The sequence below is a fragment of the Leptidea sinapis genome, chromosome 11 (genome assembly GCF_905404315.1).
Source record: "Leptidea sinapis chromosome 11, ilLepSina1.1, whole genome shotgun sequence".
Lineage (NCBI taxonomy): Eukaryota > Metazoa > Arthropoda > Insecta > Lepidoptera > Pieridae > Leptidea > Leptidea sinapis.
This window is the reverse complement of record NC_066275.1, coordinates 3596905-3622087: the sequence shown is the minus strand read 5'-3', so window position 1 is coordinate 3622087 and position 25183 is coordinate 3596905. Positions and strand designations below refer to the sequence as shown.

General features: G+C 34.8%; 1 protein-coding gene across 2 annotated transcripts in view; it reads left to right on the top strand.

Annotated features, from left to right (window-relative positions):
• The window catches only part of LOC126966758 (neuroglobin-like), a 108381-nt gene that overhangs the window by 45848 nt on the left and 37350 nt on the right, over positions 1-25183 (top strand). For both annotated transcript variants that reach the window (XM_050811039.1, XM_050811040.1), the window contains exon 2: positions 20555-20939. In XM_050811039.1, coding sequence (XP_050666996.1) covers positions 20752-20939 — 188 coding nt within the window. In that variant the 5' untranslated portion in view covers positions 20555-20751. The remainder of the gene's footprint in view (positions 1-20554; positions 20940-25183) is intronic.

Here is a 25183-nt window from a genome sequence, read left to right as displayed (position 1 = left end):
TAGTCCAAGAACCGCTGAAACTTGCCCAGCTGATACCTAGGTAACACTGAAAATGTTTAGAAAATGAAAAACGACTTTTATTGTTTTTCGAAGTAATCTCCATTCCTCTCTACACATCGTCGCATTCGATGGAACCACTGACAAAAGCAGTGGGCCCATTCTTCCTTAGGGGTCTCTTCTATGGCATTTTCGTATGCTTTCACCGCATCTTCAGGGCTCGTAAAGTAGCAGGGTGCCAGGTCAGGACTGTATAGCGGATGACTCATTATCTCGACACCTGCCATAGTCAAATATTCAACAGTCTGTTTTGCGGAGTGCGCTGAAGCATTGTCGGGGTGAAGGAGGATCCTGCTTCGAGGGCGCTACTGTCGAATTTTTTCCAAGATAACAGGCAAACAGCGATTGACATACTAGTCTGACCACCAGCGACCCGCCGCGTTTGTCACTACAAGTCAGAAGATTGGGATAGGTTGCGTTCCTTTTTTGCATCCTACCCTTGGGGCAAGGTTTGTTTCCCTTCAGATGATCTTAGTGCCTGTGCCGTTGCAGAAGCCGATGTAATATTACAGGGCATGGATATTTTTATATCAAGCTCTGTAGTACCGATTGATGGCAGATCACAGCCCTGGTTCGATGCGTCAGTTAAAGAAGCATCCGAATGCAAAAAACAGGCGTATCGAACTTGGGTTGCGGCGCTTTGTGCACAAAGGTTCCGAACTGCAAGTTCTGGTCGTTGTCGAAAGCTGCTCTTGGTAATGACACCCTGGCCCATACGGCAAAAGAGAAAGCCGATCTCCTGTGCGCTCTTTTTGCCTCAAACTCGACTCTTGACGACAACGGAAAAACACCGCCGACCATCCCGCGGTGTCAGAGCTCTATGCCTGTTTTCGTTGGACGTCAGGAAGTCGAGCGGGCCGGATGGCATTTCTCCAATCGTGCTTAGAACGTGTGCCCCTGAGTTGACGCCGGTTCTAACGCGTTTATTCCGGCACTCTTATTCAAAAGGCATAGTTCCTGACTCATGGAAGTCAGCCCTTGTCCATCCGATCCAAAAAAAGGAGACAGTTCGGATCCGGCAAACTACTCATAGATAACAATGATATGTTGGACACCTCCAACATACATTGCTATGCAGACGACAGCACCAGTGCCGGGAAAAACTTGTGTCGAATATGGTAAATTGAACCTTGTCCAATTTAACCCCCAGAAGACTCAAGTTTGCGCGTTTACCACTAAAAAAACCCCATATTTTGTCGTATCGCCGCTCTTCGACAACACTACCCTTAAAGCCTCGCCTAGTATCGGAATACTGGGTCTCGAAATCTCGAGCGATTGCCAATTCCGTGGCCATCTGGAGGGCAAAGCCAAATTGGCTTCGAAGAAGCTAGGCGTCATCAATAGAACACGGCAATACTTCAAGCCGGCCCACATTCTAGCGCTCTACAAAGCGCAGGTCCGGCCACACATATATTGAGTATTGCTGTCATCTCTGGTCTGGCGCACCCCAGTATCAGCTTGATCCATTTGACCGCGTGCAACGCAGAGCAGCTCGAATTGTCGGGGATCCAGTGCTCTGTGAACGGCTAGATCACTTGGCGTTGCGTAGAGACGTCGCTTCATTGTGTGTCTTCTACCGCATTTATCACGGGGAGTGTTCTGAAGAGCTGTTCAACCTGATTCCTGCCGCCGAATTCCACCTTCGCACGACACGCCACAAGTTAGGATATCATCCCCACCATCTGGATGTGTGGCAGTCCACCACAGTGTGGTTTTCAAGGAGCTTTCTTCCACGTACTACAAAGCTGTGGAATGAGCTTCCTTGTGCGGTGTTTCCGGGACGATACGACATGGGTACCTTCAAAAAAAGCGCGTACACCTTCCTTAGAGGCCGGCATTGCTCTTGTGATTCCTCTGGTGTTGCAAGAAAATGTGGGCGGCGGTAATCACTTAACACCAGGTGACCCGTACGCTCGTTTGTCCTCCTATTCCATAAAAAAAAAGTCTGCAGTACCTAACTGTCCTTCCATCTTCTAGCACGACTGTCGCGAAATGACCTTTCCGACCAAAAGATGAGGCAATCATCTTTTTTCCTTGACTTCTCCCTTTCCTTACCTTAGTTAGCCAATCCTCGAAACACCCACTAGCTGAATGTGTTTTGGTTTCGGGTTCGTAGCAATATATTCAGCTTTCATGACCTGTGACGATGTCAAATAGAGCATTTGAGTCACCGCCGTTGAACTTATCTAACATTTTGCGACACCAGTCGTCAGTTAAAGTATGGGGAATCCATCTGGTACAAAGCTTCCAGACGCCTAAATTTTTGAACTTGACTAATACCAATGCCTAGGCTTGCCCGTATCTGCTGATAGGTCACTCTCTTATTTTCCTATAGTCGCTGTTAAAGGACGTCCCTCACGCGGATCATCATTGAGATTGCTACGTCCACGCTTAAACTCGTTAAACTAATTGTAAATAGTGGCACGAGATTGGGCTTCATTAAGAAATGCTAATCGCAGCCTATCATAGCTTTGTTGTTGAGTAAGCCCACAACGAAAGTCATAATAAATCATTGACTGAAAATTTTCTCGCGTTAGGTTCATTTTCACATGTAATAAGAGTTTTAGATTGGCCGCCAATTCACAAAAACAAATGACAAATGAATGCAATATACTACACTAGGTTACCAAAGAGTTCTAAAATTGAAATTCAAAAAAATTTTCATTAGAAATGTTTCTAACTGGCCAGTTCTAAACATTTTCAGTGTTACCCAAGTAATATTTTCTTCAAAACCAATGGATACATTCTCAGGTGGTTCAAGTATGATAAAACCATTTTCGCGTTAAGCCCCTGAAACATTCAAATGCCGGAAGTTCGTGCGGAGCTTATATTTATAGCCTGCTTAAATATTCGAACCCTTTTCAATAATCGGTGAATTAGAATAAATGTATTCCGGTGTAATACTTTTTTTGGGGATAATCCATCACTTTGGCAGCAAACTTATAATGTGAATATTATTTTTTTCTTTGGAGAAAGTGAACACCCCGAATAGTAATCAAGATAACCCTACTACTAAAACTCCGCCGTCCATGAGTCTGTATGTCCGTCTGTCAACTGTATCTCGTGACTCGAAACAGCATGTATTAGACTATTAGGAACACCCTCAGGCTATTTCAATATAAATGTTTATTGCACGATATTACATTGTAACCGTATTTTCATGAAAAAAAGCCCGCTGAGTTTTTTGCGCCCGTTCTTTATAGGTCTGAGGCACATAATTTCGAATGGGTTGTAGTTTTTGACGTTCAATAAGTGATTTTAAATCCTATTTGAATTAAAAGGCATAAAAGGTATTTATTTTCTCAAAATTGATTCCTTTTGAATTCTTTTTGATGACATTTCTAATATACTAGAAACTACTACCACTTCGGAAACAAATGACGCTCTGAGAGAGAAGAAGCGGCGCAAAAAAACTCTCCCAGCATCCTCTTTTTGCGCTCTTTTTAATGAAATATACAATATTGTACTGTCATTGCTATTGCTATAAAATAATCATAATCTAGTCCCAGGCTGTCGGATCACTTAGATATTCAGATGTGGAGTAGTAGGATTTACGACAGAGCCATTTTTTAGTAAAACATTTAAATTTATTTATAGCTAATGCCTGAACAGTGGTTGGAACTTTATTATAAAAGTGTATACATTTACCCTTAAAGCTATTATGAAACTTATGAAGCCTACTAGAACTAGTTACAAGCAATCCGTTATATCTGGTGTAATAATAATGAAAATCGCTATTAAAAGCAAAAAAGTTTCAATAGTATATTACCAGTGAGAGACTCCTTTGTTCAGCAAGCCGTCTAGAATTAGGGTACCACAACGGCGCCTATTTCTGCCGTGAAGCAGTTATGTGTAAACATTATTTTGTTTCGGTCTGAAGGGCGCCGTAGCTAGTGAAATTATTGGACAAATGAGTCGTAGCATCTTTTGAAAAACCCAAAAATTCTTGGGTTTTTCAAGAATCCTGAGCGACACTCCATTGACATGGGCAGGGCGTATAAATTACCATCAGCTGAACGTCCTGCTCGTCTCGTCCATTTTTGTCATAAAAAAAGTGTTTGGTTAAAGTTAAAACAAGGTAACCCGGTATACATACGTATTTCAACATACTTTAATATAACTTTCCACGAGGTAGCGATGCAACGTATCAAATTATTTATTTATAACGATGAGCTGTGGGGCTTCGTTTAGCTAAATATTATGACAGCGTAATTTTATAATTTCACAAAAATATTGCTTCGCCAACTATTTATAAATTCAGTTATTTGTTACAAAAATATTTCAGTATTATTTTACTAAACTTTCCACGAAGGCGGATCGCAGCTGTCGGTGATAATAAATAAATCATCAGTTTGCATTGACGGTGGAATATTTGATAAATCAAGTTGTATTTTCAAATACATACTTCAAAATCTGTTATAGAAATATATATATTAACTAGCATTGCCCCGCGGTTACACTCGCTTAGATACCTATCTCGTGGTAGTGGAATGTGTACTAATCGGACTATAGATTTTTTTTTTTTAACATAAAAGTTTGATTTCACTTAGCTATTATTTTATTATTGCGTTATTTTCTTTAGATTGACATGTTTAAATTCGTTATTTCTTTTAAATCGAATTATTTATTAAGTATTTTACAGGTATTGAAACGGTCTTTAATAAAATATGATTTAATGGGATAAGGATTAATACAGAGATATTAATAATATGGTTTGATTATTGTCAGCATTTATATAGAGATCTTCTATATGCACTACTAAGCTAGAAGTCCCGGGTTCGAATCCCGGTAGGTGCATTCATTTATATGATGAATATGGATGTTTGTTTCCGTCATGGATGTTTAAATGTATTTATGTATGTTTAAGTAAGTATATTGTATTAAATATATCGTTGTACCCATAGTAAAGGCTATGCCTAGTTTGGGACAGTACAATTTGTGTAAAAGTGTGTCAATATTATTATTATTATATGAACTTTTAAAATGTAAAAAAATAGCTATTGCGGACTTTTTTGTAGATATTGATTAGATTCTATATTACCGTAGAAAATTTTTTGTTCTTTAATCAACATTTTACACAGTGATAACAGATTTTTTATGACTAACTTTTTCACACCTTGGGTTATATTATTTAATTTTTATTAGGGATGCCTATTTAAAAAAAATATAACCTCTGTCACTCAGTGATGAAATGAAATTCTAATGGTGAAAGAAGTTTTGAAATTGGTCCAGTAGTTGTGGGAAAACATTATAAACATACATACAACAACACAAACGTTTCATCTTTATAATATTAGTTTTGAAGTTTATTTTATCAATAGTTTACGAGTATATGATAGTTTTTAGTTGATCTTACCTTCGATTTCAATATTTTTTTTACCATTTTGCAAGTTCCAAAAGTAATCACTCGTTAGAAATGGACCTCGTAGCCGTCCTTAAACATTATAATAATAATAATAATATTGACACACTTTTACACAAATTATCTTGCCCCAAATTAAGCATATAGCCTGTTTTATGGTTTGCAAGACAACGGTATATTTAAAACAATATACTTACTTAAACATACATTTAAAAAAATAATAAGGAAAACAAAGCAATAAAATTATAAATAATGCATAAAAATCTTTTTTCAGTTTATTGTTTCGCGAGATATAGACGGGATTCAGTCATTAGATTTTATAACTGCAATGTGTTCATTGTACCACCATATTCTGTAATGGTACCGAAATAACACTTCTGTGTACCTTATTGTTTCTGAGACCATAAACACCTTAACGAGGTACTCGTCTAACCTTGATTCTCCCCCGGGAATAAGGTGAAACTGGTATTAACAACTTGTATCAGAATAATCGACATGGTTGCGTGTACCTCTTTGTTTATTTTGAGAATATATCAGGTACGAATATGTTTGAGAATCAAGGTGTGCTGCTTCGTGTCGTGTAAACAATATAATTTGTATCAGTCTTTAACGATCTGCTGAGGTTCTGGTTATTGACTTCTGTTATTAAGACAAATATTTCGTGTATCGGATGACAGTGGTAATCCATCTACTGTAAGATACAATTCTTGAGGACATGTACACTAATTTTATGCAATATTGCATCAAACTTCTTCTTTGTTTAGATTCGTATGTTATCTTTGGAAAAGAATCGATTGATTGAGTGCTAATTGCAAATTTAAACTAATGCAGTTTGATGACAAATATAAACCTGACTTTTCTCACTCTACTGACCAAGAGGAAAGTGAGCGGCCCGCGTCATGACATCACCACAAAAAAACTTCTTTTAAGAGCAGTTATAGTCACTGTTTATCGGACGACATGTAAGCTTTCTCATACAAAATCACCCATTAAAAGAGACACGATTACTATCCCGTCCTATCGTCGATGTGTTCGAAAATACACTTTCATGTCACATTGAGTCATCTTGTATACTCACTAAGCCGTTCTTTGTTCAAAATCAAATATACAAAAAAGTAATTTATTTGTTTGAAGCTGAATCACTACGAGAGATATAAATTCGTGCATCTGGAGCTCTGATACACCTATCTATAGCATGTTTCATTCTACCAACTTATTACAACATTAATATTGAACTTTGTTCCCTGTGCGCTAAAGTTCAAACCACGCTGCAACTATCTTGCTTACGTTGCGCTTTATGCAAATATAGACTGTGTATTCACAATGTAAAGTTTACAATGATTTCAGAAAATCTGCAAAATAACTAGTTTCTGATTGTTCGATGAAACTTCTTTTTACAAAGTATTTTCTACTGTAAACAACATTGACAAGAAAAGTATTTCAAATCGAGCGTGATTCGAAACTTAAAAGCTTTTGTTGAAACAGGTGATAGATCATTACTAGAGTTGGCGGGATGTGTTATGCAATAAGTAGTGATTGTAAAATAGCTTTTGCATTATTTTCTTCAAAGATTTTATTTCACTTAAACACGTTTTTATTAACACCTTATATGCAACATATAGATGGATAATTGTTTTTTTAATATATAGATGGTGGATTATTTGCCAACGTGTATTTGTAAAGACACAACTTAGTGCCTAGATTATCGAATAGCAAATTTCGATACCATCTTGTGTTTACTAAGGTGCCATTTTTAGAAGTTGTTGTGAAAGTGGCTCTAGAACAGGGTAGTGCAGAACTCTGCAAAGACCAAATCTTCATCCCGGACTGAACAACTTTTTCAGCAAGAAAGGCTTACTTCCACGTAAAACCAAACTATATCAAGAGCTTCACTTCATGGTGTTTCAAAGTCAATGAGGACATCGGATCGTGTGATGCCTCTTTATATTAATAAGTATGGGCGGCGATGATCACTTGATATCAAATAACTCTCCCGTATAAAGCCGAAATGGACAAATTGTTAAATTTCACCTACAACTTCTTTTTAGTAGTTTTCTATGGCTTTCAATAAACTAATGATGGAATATTTTCGATGCTCCAAAGATATCTGAGTTTCCCGATTATTGGCAACCGCGTAGTTGGTAGTTATCAACAGGAATAAAAATGCATTTAAAAAAGTTATATTTTTTTATTATTATAGTTAACCAGATATTTCGAGACCTTTCCAGACCTCGTGTTCAGGGGGACTGCGGTTGAAATGAGTCAAGATAGTATTTTTCATAGTTGCCATTATGAAGTTTACCGCCATTTATTGCCTCGGATGCTGTAGACAGATGGTACAACTATGATAAATACTCTCTTTGTTAATTTGAAGTGCAGTCCCCGAAAAGTAGAAGCAGTGAACTAAAATAAAAATAAAAAAGGGACTTTTACAACATCTAATGGAAAAACACAGTTACAATTACACGCGTTTTAATCCTTTAAAAAAGTATTTGATTTATGTGTATAAAATACTAAAATAATATCGGAAAATTAAAAAATGCTATAATAAGTACTAAGGAGTTAACCTTACTAAGCCTAACTGGTAATATACGTACACCCAAATCAGTATGTTACCGACATGGGGATGTTTACGTATTAGTTATTGTTTCGATAATCAATTCCTTATAGAAATCTGTATTTCTATATATATATATGTATGTTTCACCCAATAATTGGGTTACATTACGTGTCAGATACAGAAGGTATCTTTTTCGTTAACAACAACGCATTTACAACATAGGCTAGCAATTTTTTTTTAAATCTTATAATTTATATTTACATTAATTTGAAAGTTCCGTTTTCTTCATTGGTTAAAATAAAAAACTTTCCTTATCCGCCCAAATAATAATTTTTTTCTACTGTAACTATTTCCCACAAAAAACACTAGTAATATTTTACATATCATGCGTTAATAGATTTTCTGGAACAGCAATCCTTATACATATTTATTTATCTATTTGGTACATTTTGATTTATCGAGGAACATTATACATTTCAGTAGAACACGTGGGCTTATTGCGTCATAGACCAAGGATCGAACTATTCTTAAAGTTTTTAGATAGAGTGCAGACTTCTTTTTAATGAAAGAGGAAGACAAACGAGCATACGATCGGGTCACTTGATTTTTTTTTATGGAATAGGAGGACAAACGAGCGTACGGGTCACCTGGTGTTAAGTGATCACAGCCGCCCACATTCTCTTGCAACACCAGAGGAATCACAAGAGCATTGCCGGCCTTGATGTTATGTGATCACCGCTATAGAATTTTGTAAAATGTGACAATCATAATGTTAACACGAGGAACAAACATAAACTTGTTATGCCTACTACTCGGTTAAGTCGAGTTTGTAAGTCTTTTATTGGGCGATGTACACTATGATCCCAGAAAATGTATAAAACAAATGTGTTACGATATTCAAAAGAATTGTTAAAAAACGTTTGTGTGGGAACATAAACGGTTTTGTTAAAGATACCACAGACTAGGAATGAACCTTCAGGCTCTTTAATTATAAATGTTCATTCTACGATATTACTTTGTAATCCATATTTTTTATGTAAAAAAAGACCCACTGAGTTTCTTGCGCCCGTTCTTCTCAGGTCTGAGGCAGTCTATTTTGAATGGGTGCTAGTTTTTGACGTTCAATAAGTGATTCTGAATCCTATTTTGAATAAAAATATTTGAATTTGAATTCTCGCAAAACTGAAAAGTTATTTGTGAGTGGCGAGCACTGAACCGGAGGCACCGTAGTGAGAGTCCACAGTTCTACCAATTTATTTATTAAATCGACGCACATTTATCTAGACCTAAACTTCTCTGTTACATTAGTAACAGGAATAATTATATTCCAACAACAATACATTTAATACAATACCTTAATATATATAACATATTATAAACAACCATGACTCGTAAACAAATATTATAATTATTAATTATTTTAATGTTTGAATTAAATGGGGCGCAAACCCACGAGTTACAGGTCAGGGCTACTTAAGTCTATGCTGTGATGAGGTCGTCGAATTTTATTATGAATTGAATGAAAGTAGCACACTCCGTCTAGTTCTTAACTATAACTATGGCGCTGAAGTACAGGTGCACGACCTTGAATATAAATCAACGAAACTGTGGCTGTTAACCGAATATAATATATACGTAATACACTTTATTTATTTACCATGATGATATTTTAATATAGCCGCGATATTTCTGGAAGCTTTCGGATAATTTTATAAGAAAGGTTACTTCAAAGTAGAGCACTGAAAAAAGAACAATTTTAACTATTTAAATTAATTAATTTCTATCAATTTCATTGTACAATCGACTCCTAACTGATAAACGTATATATAATATACAAGTCACAGTTCCATTCTACGATTATTTTTATTAGATAATTCTAGAATCTAGAGAACCCAAGATACACAACGGTGACACTGTTGTTTTTAGAACTGGCCACTTGTAAACAATATTATAATAAAAAATATGCTTAAAAGTTGAAAAGAGAACTCTTCACCAATATTATTGAGTTCTAGCTGACACAGCAAACGTTGTATTGTATATTATAGTAAATAAAAATTCAAAAATTAATATTTTTGGGGTATTAAAATATGGTCTATATTTAGACGATAGAAAACGACCGATTCTCAGACCTATCAAATATATCGTACATAAAATAATAATTATTGTATTCGATTGCCATATTGCAACCCTATTGCGCATCTGTGGTTGAAACAGAATAATATAAAAATCGTGATACAAGAATAGGTGTTAATCGTAGAGATACCTCTTAATTTGACCGAGGCCCAAAACTTTGGTGCCATGAAAAGGTTAAAAGATTTAATGGAGGTGACTCAAATGCTGTGATGATGAAACCAAAAGACAGTCTGCTCAGTTGGTTTAGCTGCCAACTTAAATGAAGAGAGCCTGAGAGTGGAAGCGTGGTAAAATTATGGTGGCCTCGTTCTTCGGAAAGTCATCTCGCGAAAATTGTTTAAGAGGATCGAAAAATACTTACAGAGTGGTATACTAACAATTGTTTGCCACTTGTCATGTAATAAACGGGAGACGCGACCACGCAGCAAGACCTAACATCTTATGTCTCAAGGTGACAAGCGTAGTTGTAGTAAAACTGAAAATTTTTGGGTTTTTCAAGAATCCTGAACGCCACTACATTACGATGGGCAGGGCGTATAAATTACCATCAGCTAAACTTCATGCTCGTCTCGTCCCTTATTGTCATAAAAAAAATCCTGCTTTACCAGGACAACGCCTTGTCGCACACCGCCAGTCAAATGATCGACTATTTGGCGATGTCACATGTGGAATTACTGGGTCTTCCGCCGTATAAACAAGACCTCAACATAAGATTTTTATTTATTCCCTAAATAAAAGAAAAAACTTCTAGGAAAACGTTTAATGGTCGAACAGGACGCTGTGGCTGCGTTCAAAAGGTTGTCGAAGACCCCTAAGGACGAGTGGACAAATTGTTTTTCTCAGTGGTCCCGTAATCTGTAGTAGCTTTCAGGTTGATCGTTGAATTTCGATCTTATCTTAAACTTTTTGGTTACGGATGATTGAAGTTATCTGAGTTAACTTCAAAATATACTTGAATCATTAAATAAAAACGGAATGCGTAAACTTAAGATGTCTTTTCTACCGACTTCAATAATAGATGAGGTTCTCAATTCGAATGTATTTTTTTATGATTGACTGATTTGAAATTTATTTTTTATTTGGTCCCGAATGTCTTTTCGATTTCCGTTAGGAAATCTTACACAACTCTGCGAAGAAATTCAGAGATTGTGTCTGAAATTCACCAACTACAATGTGAAAGCCACGGACTAGTAAAAAAAGGACACCGCGCCGTGATATTAGCAAGTGAAGCACCTTTATGCTAGTGTGTGTACGGTTACGGGGTATACCAGTTACACAATTTCTTCTCCCTTAAATAATCATATATCAACAAATACTTTTATAGTATTGTTTTTACAATTTTTCACAACGCACGACGGCATTTTTAAAATATTTTATTGCGACGCAAACTGATCTGTCACAGACGATGGCAAAATATGTCACAATGGCGGCCGATCGGCTTCTATTAGTGTGTGTGCGTGGGGCCATGTATTTACACGTTTACCGGCTTGTTTTGGTGCCTCACTGTTATGTAAGGTGACACGGAGTCCTTATTTTTTTACTCGTCTGTGGTGCCAGCGTAGCCGATGATGGACTCCATACAGGCTTAAAATACTTTGAACCCCGGATTATAAGAGAGGGTAGTTAAAAAATACATTCGATGACAAGGAACCCCTAAATAAAGCTTAGATTTTAGAAAGAATTACTCCATTCAGAACGTCTCGTTATCACAGAATGGTAAATAATAGTGCTTAGAGGTAAATTAGCAATTGGTGTCAAAGGGTCTCTGTCAAACGAATCCCGTCGCTTACAATTGAAGTGCAAGCTAAGCGTTTGTAACCATCTGTAGCAAAACAAATGACTCGTCTAACGAACGACGTTCAACAATTAACAACTACTGCATAATTAAGAGCTCAGTCTCGGAACTCCTTTTAAGTGTTTTCGAGGTCTTTCAGTATTTATTGAGGTGCAATGGACTTTTAGATCTTTTGCAGAATACTTCCATAGATCGAATTTCTAGTATTTTTTTTAAAGGTGACGCCTACTTTTAACCAGTGGGAGGCTCCTTTGCACAGGATGCCGGCTAGATTATGGGTACCACAATCGCTCCTTTTTCTGCCGTGAAGCAGTAATGTGTAAGCAGTAATGTGTAAGCATTATTGTGTTTCGGTATTAAGGGTGTCATATTCAAATTCAAAATCAAAATTCAAATTCAAAAACACTTTATTCATGTAGGTCACAGAAATGACACTTATGAATGTCAAAAAAAAATATATAAAAATATTGTTTCTTATTGAATTTACCGCTACTTCGTAAAGGGTTGAGCTAATGAGAAGAAGTAGCAAGAAACTCATTGCCACTCTTTTAAGTCAAGATTTACATTTTAGTTGTTTTACAAATCATTTCAATTACAATATATGCAAAGTGACGCAACAAAAATACTTAAATGTCAAAAACTTAAAGGCTTACATGAGTAAGTCTAAAAAAGAAAAAAAAAAGTAAATTAATACTTATAAACACAAGAGTTATTGAGTATAGTAGATGCATCAATCCACACATACCGTAAATAAATAGAGGCATTGAGTATTTCATAAAATAAAATATATAATAACTTTAACTTTAAAGGAAATATTAATAATAAAAAAACACATCAAGCAGACCTCCCGGTAACAAGATCATCCAGCCCCCACGAGTAGCACCCGTTCACGAGCATGACGCATGGACCAGCCATCGCCTCCCTCGACCATATTTTAGGGAAGGGAATGACCCGCCCCACGTCGCCGCCACAAGCAGAGGCATTTAAGCGAGCATGACGATACCTGTCACGAGAAATCTACCGAATAACAAAACAATTCAAGTTCATGTACATATTATGCAATACTTACTAAATGCCTCTACTTACAATTTTGTTTCAAATTACATAACTCATGATAATGATTATTAAAATTGGTTAAAAAACAGAAACAATATTAATATTTAAATTATATAACTATAATGACATTTATCAAACTAAGACAGACATGTAACAGCTCAGTCCCAAGGGTACTTTAGATCCATAATTAGTGAAATTACTGGGCAAATGAGACTTAACATCATTATGTCTCCAAATGACGAGCACAACTGTATTGCCGCTCAGAATTTTTATGTTTTTCTAGAATCCTGAGCGGCATTGCATTGTTATGGGGTAATATCAATTACCATCTACTGAACGTCTTGCTAGTCTCGTCCCTCATAAAAAAAAGGTTTTGTACTACTATGACCATTATTATATCTCTTATTTTTATATTAAAGTATTTTTTATTTAATTTTGGTCATAAAAAATTATCAGTTACGCACCCCAACACATAAGTACCTTGATATATAATTAAAATCATATAGGTAGATTTATAAACGCATTTGATAATCAAAGATCCTATATTTCGGTAACGTTGGAATGTGTTGCACTATCGTATTTCTTAGTCAAAAGTGAAATATCAAGTGCAACCGAGCTTAAGTGGCACTTTATCTTTTACCTACTACAAAAAGTTTAATAGTAGGAGAGCGGGCACCAATTTTTTAGGTAGGTATTTGAGGCAAGCTGAAAACTTGTTCCTTACCTCCCGGTTACTAAATCGTCCGGCTTATTTTTTTTATTCTTTAAACATAAAACTACAACATATAAAAATTTCATATGCCTCAAACATATTTTTGGAACAATAAAAATTATATTTTTTTTAAACTTTAGGGGTTCATTTAGCCCCGCTACTCACCAGCCAGGTCTGCAGCTCCGAGGTGGTGTTTAGTAGGAGATGTATGGAGCAAGTCTTCAGCTTGCCTCAAATACAAATCCAAAAATTGGTGCCAGCTCTCGGACCATAATCGAAATCGATGGCGCCATTTGCTAACGTCGGGATACTATGCATTAAAAATATAAGACTATCAATATAAATGTAATAATAGTGCTAAAGCATCGAGAACTAAACACAATAATACAAGGGTGGGTTGAATTTGTCACTTTAACAAGAAAAAATGCGTAAATATTTGACTTTTACAAACTTAGTCAAACGATAAAAACAGAATTACCTCCCTCACCGGTACGTTGCGAAGCTTTGGCTCATAATGCGATTTATTTACGACCGTAAACTGTCCTAAAAACTCCATCTGTGTCATAAACAAAGGGCAAATTTAACGCGAATTTTGTTTATCACTTGCAACTGGCTGTCCCCTCAAGTTGTGACCCATATCACCGAAATTAAATTTTTAACATAAAAGCTCTTTTGGTCGCATTATGAAATGTTCCCGTAAACAATTTCATTATAGGGTAAGAGTTTTGAATGTTCTGTGGGATGAGAGGAAACGTTATTTAACTTGTCACAAAGGTGTAACCATACATGAATAAGCATCTTTGGCGCAATAGCTAGAACAGTTGACTCTCACCATGGAGTTCATGGGTCGATCCACACTCGTCACGTACTAATATGCTAACGATTTTCGAATTAATATATATGCTTATTCCATGCTTTATAAGGTCGGCAACGCTCATGTCATTCCACTGGTGCTACAAGAGAGTATGGGCTGAGGTGATCACTTACCATCAGGTGACCCGTATGTATGCTCATCCTATTCCTTTAAAGAAAATGTATGATCAACAGACATGCAGTATGATATTTTAATGATATGATATATTAATGAACTAAAAAGAGATTCAGGGGAGTTAGATGATATGTCTGGACCAAAACGAAATCGGTACGTTGACGACCCCTACAGCCCAGTGGTTAGCGACCCTGCTTACTGAGCTAGAGGTTCGAATCCCGGTAGGTAACAGCAAACAGTTATATGATGAATATGAGTGTTTATTTCCGAGTCATCAGTTTCTGTATATATGTATTTATGTATGTTTAAGTATGTATAATATTGTATTAAATATATAGATATCTTGTGCCCATAGTACAGGCTATGCCTAGTTTAGGGCAAGATAATTTGTATAAGAGAAAAAGAAAAAAATATACATAATTTCTGCCTACCCCCATGCGAAACAGGCGCAATTGTGCTACTAGGCTAGGTGCTATGAAGTTAATTATAAAGCTTTTGTTTGATAAGCCGGGTTTGAATGGAAATCTTCAATTCCGAGTCATTTGTGTGAGCTAAGTTTAAGTTTTCGTAATATTCACATAGTATTTGTTTAAAAACACCGCACGATTTGAGCGTGCCTCTCAAAGGTCTACCCTTGCAGAACCAACCGGACTCTTGCGGAATTACCCGCTTAATAGGAATTATAAAACAATATCCTTAACGTCTACTCTATGAATGGAATAAGAGACACAAATCGATTTTAACCGTTAATAAACTTTAAATTTAAAATCGGTAAGGCTGCTTTGTATTGCAATAATGCAAACTGAGTAAAACGGTTTTACACTCGTTTAACTATTTTATGTCATAAAATAGGCACATATCCCATAAATAAATAATCCCATATTTAGATGTACGAAGAGCAGTTTTATCTCCTTTCGGACGTCTCCATAAAAACTTATATAAGGCTAGCTGCGAGATTTAGTCTAATCTTATAAAATGTTTTCGCATATTTCTAAGGAACAAAATAATCCAGGTAACTGAAATCGCTGGCTTAATGTATTAAACGTATACAAAATTTAAATAAAACCACAGAATACATAATAGTACAGCTACAGAAAATTCACTCCGAAAAATCAATCCAAGAAGTACTCTTGCTATACAATTAAGTTACACTTAATAAAATTAAGGAGTGACTGCCTAGTTATTAATTTAAATATTATTTTAGTATGAAACGTGCAGTGCACATAAGTTTGAAATAGTAGTAATTACAGTATCTAGATTGGCAACGAAGTTTTATCAGTGGGAGGCTCCTTTGCACCGGATGCCGGCTAGATTATGGGTACCACAACTGCGTATTTCTGCCGTGAAGCAGTAATGTGTTTCGGTCTGAAGGGCGCCGTAGTTAGTGAAATTACTGGGCAAATGAGACTTAACTTCTTATGTCTCAAGGTGACGAGCACAGTTGTAGAGCCGCTCAGATTTTTGAGGGCACTGTATTGTAATGGGCACGGCGTGTCAATTAGCATCAGCTAAACGTCCTGCTCGTCTCGTCCCTTATTTTCATAAAAAAAGTATAATCCGGCTAAGTTTGAAAGCGAACAGTTGCTCAAAACTTAGTGGATTTCAGCTATCTTCTTTTTTTACAAGATTATAGCCGTCATCTGTCAATCTAACAATGACTGCACGTTTCATACAATTGAGTGAATCGCTTTTTTCTTAGAGAGGTTCTACACGTAAACAATATCAAGCCAACCGGTCGTCATAAATAAATGTAATATTATGTTAGTTAATGCAATAATACCCGTCGCTTTCGACTTTCAGTCGTAATTATACATTTTGATGTCAGCGCTCATGCGAGTTCAGCCGATGTGGGAATATTAATTGGTAAACTTAGCTTGGATGTGTCGGCAGGGTTTTCATTACCAGTAAAATGATCGTGTGTACTCGCTTAAGTCTCATGAAGACTTCCGCCTTTATCCCCTTTTCAATTAATTTTACCATTTAAACTTTTAAGTATTCCTCGATTTGGAGACGTTTTCGTATTGAACTGGATTACCATTTTTATTTGTTTTTCATCCCACTGAAATGTTTTTGGCAATTAATATAAATTAGCTTTGTACGTGATTTGAAATAAGTTTCCGAGACAGATATGATTTACATATGAATTTTTTTTTTCAATTCTCTCCATATATTCGTGTTACGTTAAATATGGCTTGTAATTTAAAATTAATGATAATCATGATACGCGGGTGGCACTGAAAATATAGGGAATCAAAGAAGTGACACAACATTACTATTTAAAAATGTATTTATTGCTTTTCGAAGTATTCTCCGCGAAATTTGACACATTTTCCATACGATGGAACCAATCATTGAAGCAACCATTCCATTCGGAAGTTGGGATCTCCAAAATGGCCGTTTTGTAGGCGTCCACAGCTTCTTCAGGTGATGAAAATCTGACCACGCAATTTATTCTTTATTTTAGGGAAAGTATAGAAATCATTAGGGCTTAGCTCGGGGCTGTACTGCGGATGGTCTAATAATTCTATGTTTTCTTGCTCTAAAAACTCTTTTGTTCTGTGCGCGGTGTGAGAACTTGCTTGGTTTTTTGTTTCGGGTTCGTACACGTATATCCAGGATTCGTCACCTGATACGATGTTGTATACAGCATTTGAGGACCCTGCGTGGAATCTTTCGAGAGTTCTGACGCACCAAGTAACGCGAGCCGCTTTTTGCTCTTCACAGAGCAAATGCGGTATCCATCGGGAAAACAACTTTTTTACACCTAATTGTTCATGCAAGATTATTTGTATTTGACTCATGGCAATGTCTAAAGTTGCCTGAATTTCGCGGTATGTCACATGTCGATCTTCCTCAATCAGATTACGCACATCATCAACGTTTTCTTTGGTGACTGCAGTTTTTGGACGACCTTGACGGGGATCATCACTGAGCTTGACACGTCCACGTTGAAATTCAGCAAACCAGCGATAAATTATGGTTTTGGATGGGGCTTCATCAACAAATGCAGAAATCATCCGGTCAACACACTGTTTTTGTGTTAAACCACTTCGAAAGTCATAATAAATCATCGCTCTAGAATTTTCTCGAGTCAATTCCATTTTCTCAAAGACTAAACAAGTTTGAAAAGACCTTGTGACAAGACCGAGAATCTTTTTAAAATAAATAAATGGTATTCGATTTTTAAAACCAAGGAGTTTTCAATTAAAAAGATTTTACTATGACAGGAGCAGTGGAAATATTCCATTCCCGATACTTTCAGTGCAGCCCTCGTAAGGCACTGATTCGATCTTTATTAGTCGATGTTGCGTCCAGTCCACAAATTTAGAAAGATGTAGATACTATATAATTAATATATAATAAATTTTTATACAGTTGTAATAAATTTTTTATTTTATATTATTTTTTATTATTTATTTATCAATTTATCTACTCTATCCATTTTCAAGATAAGACAAAATCAACATATTATGATATTCATTTATTCCCTTTGACAACAAAAAAATTAAATACGATGGGAAGACTACAGCAACTGTCTACTCCAAATGTCACGAGGGGCTGCTGAAAGCCAGTGTTGTGTTGGTGTCTTCCGCAATGACTAACACTATACTGAGTCAGCTCCTTTTAGCAGGGAATCACGCGCCGCACAGTTCTTTTTAATTTCTTATTTTATATAGTTTTTATTTTATTTTATATTTTAACTAGAGCTGACCCGACAGACGATGTTCTGTAGATATTAAAAAAGTACTGTTTTATAGGAATTTTGCCAATAATATTTCAAAACATCAAGATTATTTCGTAAAATATGGTCCCTGTTGTTATAATGAAATTGTTTCACAGCGAAACTGTCAAACCGTGCGTCACTAAATTCTCTCATAGAAAATATGTCCATACAAAACAAACATTCAAAATAAAAATAATTAGGGGTCTCAAATCGAAATAAAAACTATTCTATCTCTCAAGTTAGACTAAACTGCACTCCATGAAGTAATCCCTATATAAATCCGTTCATTAGTTTAGGAGTCCATCGCGGACAAACAACGTCTCACGTAAATTAAGATAATTAAGATAATTTTTGTTTCCTATTTCATTTAATTTAGTATTTTAAGATTGTAATTAATAGTGTAAATTTAAAGTGTGTGTTATTGTGTTAAGTGTTTTCTATTCTATTCTATTCTTAATACATAAATTGTTTTATTTTTAATTCTAACCTTAGATAATTTATGTGTTCAGAGCCTCTTACTGCTATATAACCGATGAATACAGACTGGTTTTATTACTCTAGTATGCTTGACAAGCTACGTTAGTATGAGTGCATTGCTCAAAGTAGAGGTTAGCAGTTAACCTCAATTTTTTCACACGATCTCACAGCTGTCACAGTCTTTCTAAACGTATTAATCTGATATTGAAGTGCTTATTTCTATAGGCGTGCTGATAATTATTTTGTTAGTATTGAATGAGACTGAGATCGGCCTTGTAACCGTACTACGATCTGTGTACTGTGCAGACTTCAACTTGGTGAGAAATAAATAATTTTATAATTTATAGCAAGCCCATCCATCATCTCATCACCACCAAGTGTCCGCTGCTAAGACTGAGTAGTGAAGTACTACTACTTACAGGCTCCTTAGCCTGTAAAACAACCGTAAAACCTTTTTTAGATGAACAATTAAAAATACAAATTGTTTCTTTTCTATTTTATTTAATATATTTTAATTGGAATATAAAGTTTTAGGTCTTAAGTGAAGATTAAGTTTGATGTTTGACTTTTATCGTTCTTAACAGAGCAGTAACTTTATTCGGATTTCAGACGTGTTTTAATTAAAACTGGAAGAGCGACTTTGAAATAAGTTATAAGAATATTTAATTTGTTTCACTTGTAAAGCGAATTTTAAACTGAATTCATAGCAATAGTATAGTTATAAAAGGCTTACTTGCACAATAGATAGAACTGTTGACTGTCACCATGGTACTCAATTTTTTTTTTTATTTGTGTAGAAGTCAGCCGGGAAACAACGTCATAAAATTATTTTTTACATAATAATTTAATTCAAATTTCTTCTTTAAATATGTTTTTCTTTTTTGTTTGTGTAGAAGTAGTTCTTAAATATGTTTTAGATTTATATAATTTGTTATTACTATATAGCCAGCCGACAAACAACGTCACAAAATTATTTTTTACTTAATAATTTAATTTAAATTTGTTCTTTCAATATATTTTTCTTATTATTAGTGTAGAAGAAGTTCTAAAATATGTTTAAATTTATATAATTCGTTATTACTGTATAACCAGCCGTCAAACAACGTCACAAAATTATTTCTTATATAATAATTTAATTTAAATTTGTAAAAATATGTCAAATGATAGAAGTTTCTAACATAAGATTCTATCTATGTAAATATTATACCTGTATCGCATTACGATATCCTATAATGATAATATGTGTGTTTCTATTTTGATGAAAAGTAAATAAATAAATTCCTCAGTAAATTGTAAGTAAGTAAAGTAAAAGCCTTAAAAATGCTAATGCCATTACTATATTCTTTCCGTGAGTCTAATCCATGAGTTTAAATTTCATGTATAATTTCATAAACAAATGCGTTATATTTCTTAAATGGCTTTCGCTAAGGCTCGTTGATAGCAAACATTGAAAGTCCTTCTGGGAAATTCATAGCTGATATTAAAGGTAATTAATACCTACTCAACGTTACGTCACCCAACGCTCGCAAAATAAATGATAAAACAATATTCGCCGTAATTTCTTCAAGGAAAAGTCTTGACTCGTCATGTTGATGTCAGGATAATGCAAAATTAATTCTGTATAGAAATACCTTAACGTAATTCAAGATCCCTTCTATTCTATTATTGTAATAAGTTTTTCTCGTTTCAGGTTGAGCCGTGCGAAGATTAAATTAAGGGGCCATGCGCTGCAGTAGAGAATCCAATTACACACAGTGACTCTAGTAGAAATTATGATTTAATAGACTCCGAAACACGTGAAGCCAATTTAGTGATCTATCCGCATGATGAAGACAGTGGTGATAAAGTGATTGATAAAGTGATGGTTATTGTAAGTGGTTAGAAATCATGGGTTGTCAATTAGGGAAGTTAGCAGCTGCGGAGCGAAGGTCTTGTCCCCAGACCTTGAGCGATGGACCTCCGCCACAGACGGATCCAAGACTACCATTGACAGCGAAACAGAAATACTCAATGGTTGCGTCTTGGAAAGGAATTTCGAGGGCGATGGAGAAGACTGGGATATGTATGTTTATAAAGTAAGTATTTTGTGGCCTATGGATCTTTAAAATTTATGACCTATTCATAGATAAATTCTTAGAAATATTTTAAAATTCATCTAACCGTACCGTTTAGTACGAGTCTAAGATCATGTATAACTATCGTAAATATCTTCGCACAGATATAAAACGTACATTGTGGCGGCAGATATATTAATAATAATTAATCATGAAAAACTATTAGATAAATGCGCTCAATATGGTATTCGAGGTCTAGCAAACGACTGGCTTAAAAGTTATCTTTCAAACCGTACTCAATACGTTGAAATTGCTAAATTAAATAATAAACAAGAAGTAATACCTTATCGATCAGAACTTAGACTTAAAACAAAAGGTGTACCACAAGGAAGTATATTGGGTCCACTTCTATTCATAATCTACATAAACGACTTACCTAGCATTACTACTAATAACTGTACTCTTTTTGCTGATGACATCTCTATTGTAATTAAATGTAACAATGAATTTACATATGATATAGAAATTAATAAAACAATAAAGGACACAATTTAATGGCTTACTGAAAATAACCTGACTGTAAATATAAAAAAAACAATGTATATGCAGTATTATAATAAGAATGGGAAAGGAAAAGATATTAATGTTAATTATCATAATGAGAATATTAAAGAAGCACAACTTGTCAATTTTCTTGGTATTTCTTTAGACAGCAACTTGTCCTTCAAGTCACATGTTGACAAAATTAGCAAAAAAATTTACCAACATGTATTTGTCCTCAAACGCGTATCAAAAACAATAGGTGAAAAAACAGCGCTAATGGCATATCATGCATTCGTGGTTTCAGCTTTAAGATATGGATTGGTCATATGGGGCAACTCGGTGAGCATAGGGCATTTATTTATTGGACAGAAGAAGTGTATCAGGGCGGTTTGTGGAGCCGGCCCCCTAGATTCTTGTCGACCGCTATTTAAAAAATTGAAAATTCTATCGCTGCCATGCCTATACATTTATGAAATAAGCCTATTTGTTCAAAAACATATGTTTGATTTCTATACAAAAAAAAGCCAGAAGGTTTTAAATACAAGGAATCCAAATAAACTCATAATGCCCTTCTGTAGAACTGCATCTTTTAGTAGAAATTGTTTCAGCATGTCTGTGAAAATATATAATAAATTGCCCAATGAATTGAAAGATTTACCGTTCAAAGTTTTTAAAAGAAGACTGCATCAGTGGTTAACAAATAAGTGCTTCTATAGTTTAAATGAATTTTTCAATACAAAATGAATTAGTCTATTTGATAATAATGTATGTAAATTAATATACTTTTATGACATTGAATTTGTTAATATTATACATAGGTACTAAATGAATTATTAAGTTATTTACGTCTCATATTATAATATCTTAAAATTTCATTTTATAAATATTATTGATATCATTGTGAAATCCGACATGTTTCAATATAACAGTACGATTAGTGTTTAGACAATTTTGTAACATATTTTGCATGTCAATTGACGAAACATATTGGATTATCCATTATATTGTTAACACCTTAAGTACAATGTTTCCTGCAAATAAATTTCATTTCATTTCATTTCATTTCATAAAAAATATATTATAAGAATAAGATAAGAAGATTATAACTGTAAATAAAAAATAATGTTGAGTTCATTGTTCTATAGTTAATATAATTCAGAATGATATCACCTAACATGAGCTTTCAAGGAGATATTAAACTGACTGTAATATAACAATTTATATATCCTGGTACTTTTAAAAGGTTAATCCATTTTGACAAGTGTGTGATTTTTTTAGTTTTTCGGATTTTGTAGGCAATATTTTTATGCTTATTATTCATAAATACTTAATTCGAAAACAATAGACCCCTTTTTAGAATGTTTACAGAGAGAAGAAACGCAGAAAGTCCCAACGAATATTATTGTAACACGTACTACAAATTCATAAATTTAAACAACTGAATTAATATGATTTATCGTTCGTTTAAACAGTGTCAAACAAGAAAATGTCAGAAGTTCAGAAAAATCACAGATGGAAAAATTCAGTTCTTAACGCTAAAGAGATGATATATCTCTGGTATTTTTGAATAGAAATAAACTTCACTAACGTTATATTTTATATTTATATATTGTACAAAAATAAACTTTAAGAAAATATTATAATTATAATGCACTACATAGGTTCTCATTCGACCAATAAATCAATATCTAACGGCGGTTCCCAATATTCAGTCTATCTCTTACTTGAGATAAAAATCGTAACTATCGTTATCTTTTCTGTCCCAATAAACTTATCGACGGTAACTCACCTTAACCGTACACGCTTTCTGTCAATGGGACGACGTATAGCTTACCAGCGATAGAAGTTTGTATGGAAATTTCAACTCGCGTGTCCCTATATAAAGCGATAAGAATGAGTTATCGGGTATATTGGGACAGCTTCAGATTTTTGATAGCTAATTACTGACAGTAGATGGTAGTAATTTATCTCTAACTGTAGATAGTATATTAGAAACGGCCGTCATTTTTATACAGCCGTGAAAACGTCAAAAAAATTAAGTTTAGACCTTTTACCTGTATTTTTAGCAATGCACGCACACTAACACAAAGTGTCATACAAATCGCGAGTGTAAGACGTAGCTTGTCACGTACACTAAAGTATTAAACCTGGCCTCTTTTCATCAGGTGCCTAACAGAAAGACACTCTATCTAGACATATAAATGATCTAAGCTATATCTGTTATTAATTAATAAGTTTAAGTAACACATCCTCCATGGAAACCCTGCAAGCTTTAATATTACAAATTAAATGCATAAATTTAAAGCCACGAAGGCATCCCTTCAAGTCAACGAAGAATGTTACTCAAGACGTAACAAGTGATTAGAGAGAGAGATGAGACATAATCTAACATTATTATTACTTGTTTGAAACACAAGTTACTGGAAATTCAAATTCAAATATGGAACTGTACTGTCAATCACAATACACACAATTTGTTATATTAAAGTGACATCTCTTACTTCTGGGATTAATTAAATTAAAGATGTCAAGTCAATTTCCTAATGTGCAAATATTAGGGTTGAGCAGGTTATCAACTGTAAAGTAATCCTGTAGATGAAGCCACAACCTGATAGTCGAACAAGACATAACGATTTGCAATTCATGCGGAACTCGAACAGTTGGCTCAGTTGGTAAGAGTGCTCGGATAGAACGCGGAAAGAGGTCGCAGGTTTGAGTCCCGCACCGTTCATAAATGTTGGTTACAAATTTAACTGGTATGGTATTATTTATTTACAGCCGTATTTCCTCATAAATTTTATTTATTAATAATATGCTATTAAACTTTATATAATAATAATATAATAATAATAAGGCCTTTATTAATGATTTTCCATTTGATTTCTACATTTTAGTGTTAGTATGTTAGTACGGTTAGTCGACAAACATGATTATTTTATTATTAACTTTTATGTTAGTAAGTTATAATGCATGCACTATGTTAGTTTTCTTGATTATTTTCAAATGGATCCCAGTTGGGTAAAGGCCTCCTCCATTCCTTTCTATTTTTTCCTTTTGCGAGCCAGTTAGTTCCGCTAATCTCTCTAATCTCATCGGTCCACCTTTTATGTGGTCTGCCCACATTTCTCTTTCCTACAGGTCCCTTCCATGTTGTGGTCTGAATGGTCCATCTAGCGTCTGTTAGTCTGGAAATGTGTCCGGCCCATTGCCACTTTAATTTTAATGCTTGATTTAAGGCATCAGTTAGTTTTGTTTTCTTCCTTATCTTCTGGCTATGTATCTTATTAATTTTTCTTAATTTAAGCATGCTTCTTTCCATTCCGCGCTGACATGTCCTAATTTAGCGTTGTATTTTCTTCGTAAACACCCATGTTTGGCAGCCATATAACAAAGTTGGATGAACACAGGTTTCCATTACCGTTTTTTTGAATTCTAAGCTGTAGTTTCCTTTTAAAATTTCCTTCTGGGTCCAATATTTTTTCCAGGCTAGATTTATTCGTCGGTTTAATTCCTCTTCATGACTTATTTTATTAAAGGATAGCTTTCCTAGGTATATATATTCATTCACAAAGTCAAGTGTTTGTGATCCGGCGCTTATTGGTACTGATAGACCATTTGTCATAATTTTTGTTTTCTCAAAATTCATTTCCAAGCCTACTATGGCACTTGCTTCATGTAACTGATTAACCATAGATTCCAGTTGCTTTGGGTTCTCATTAAAG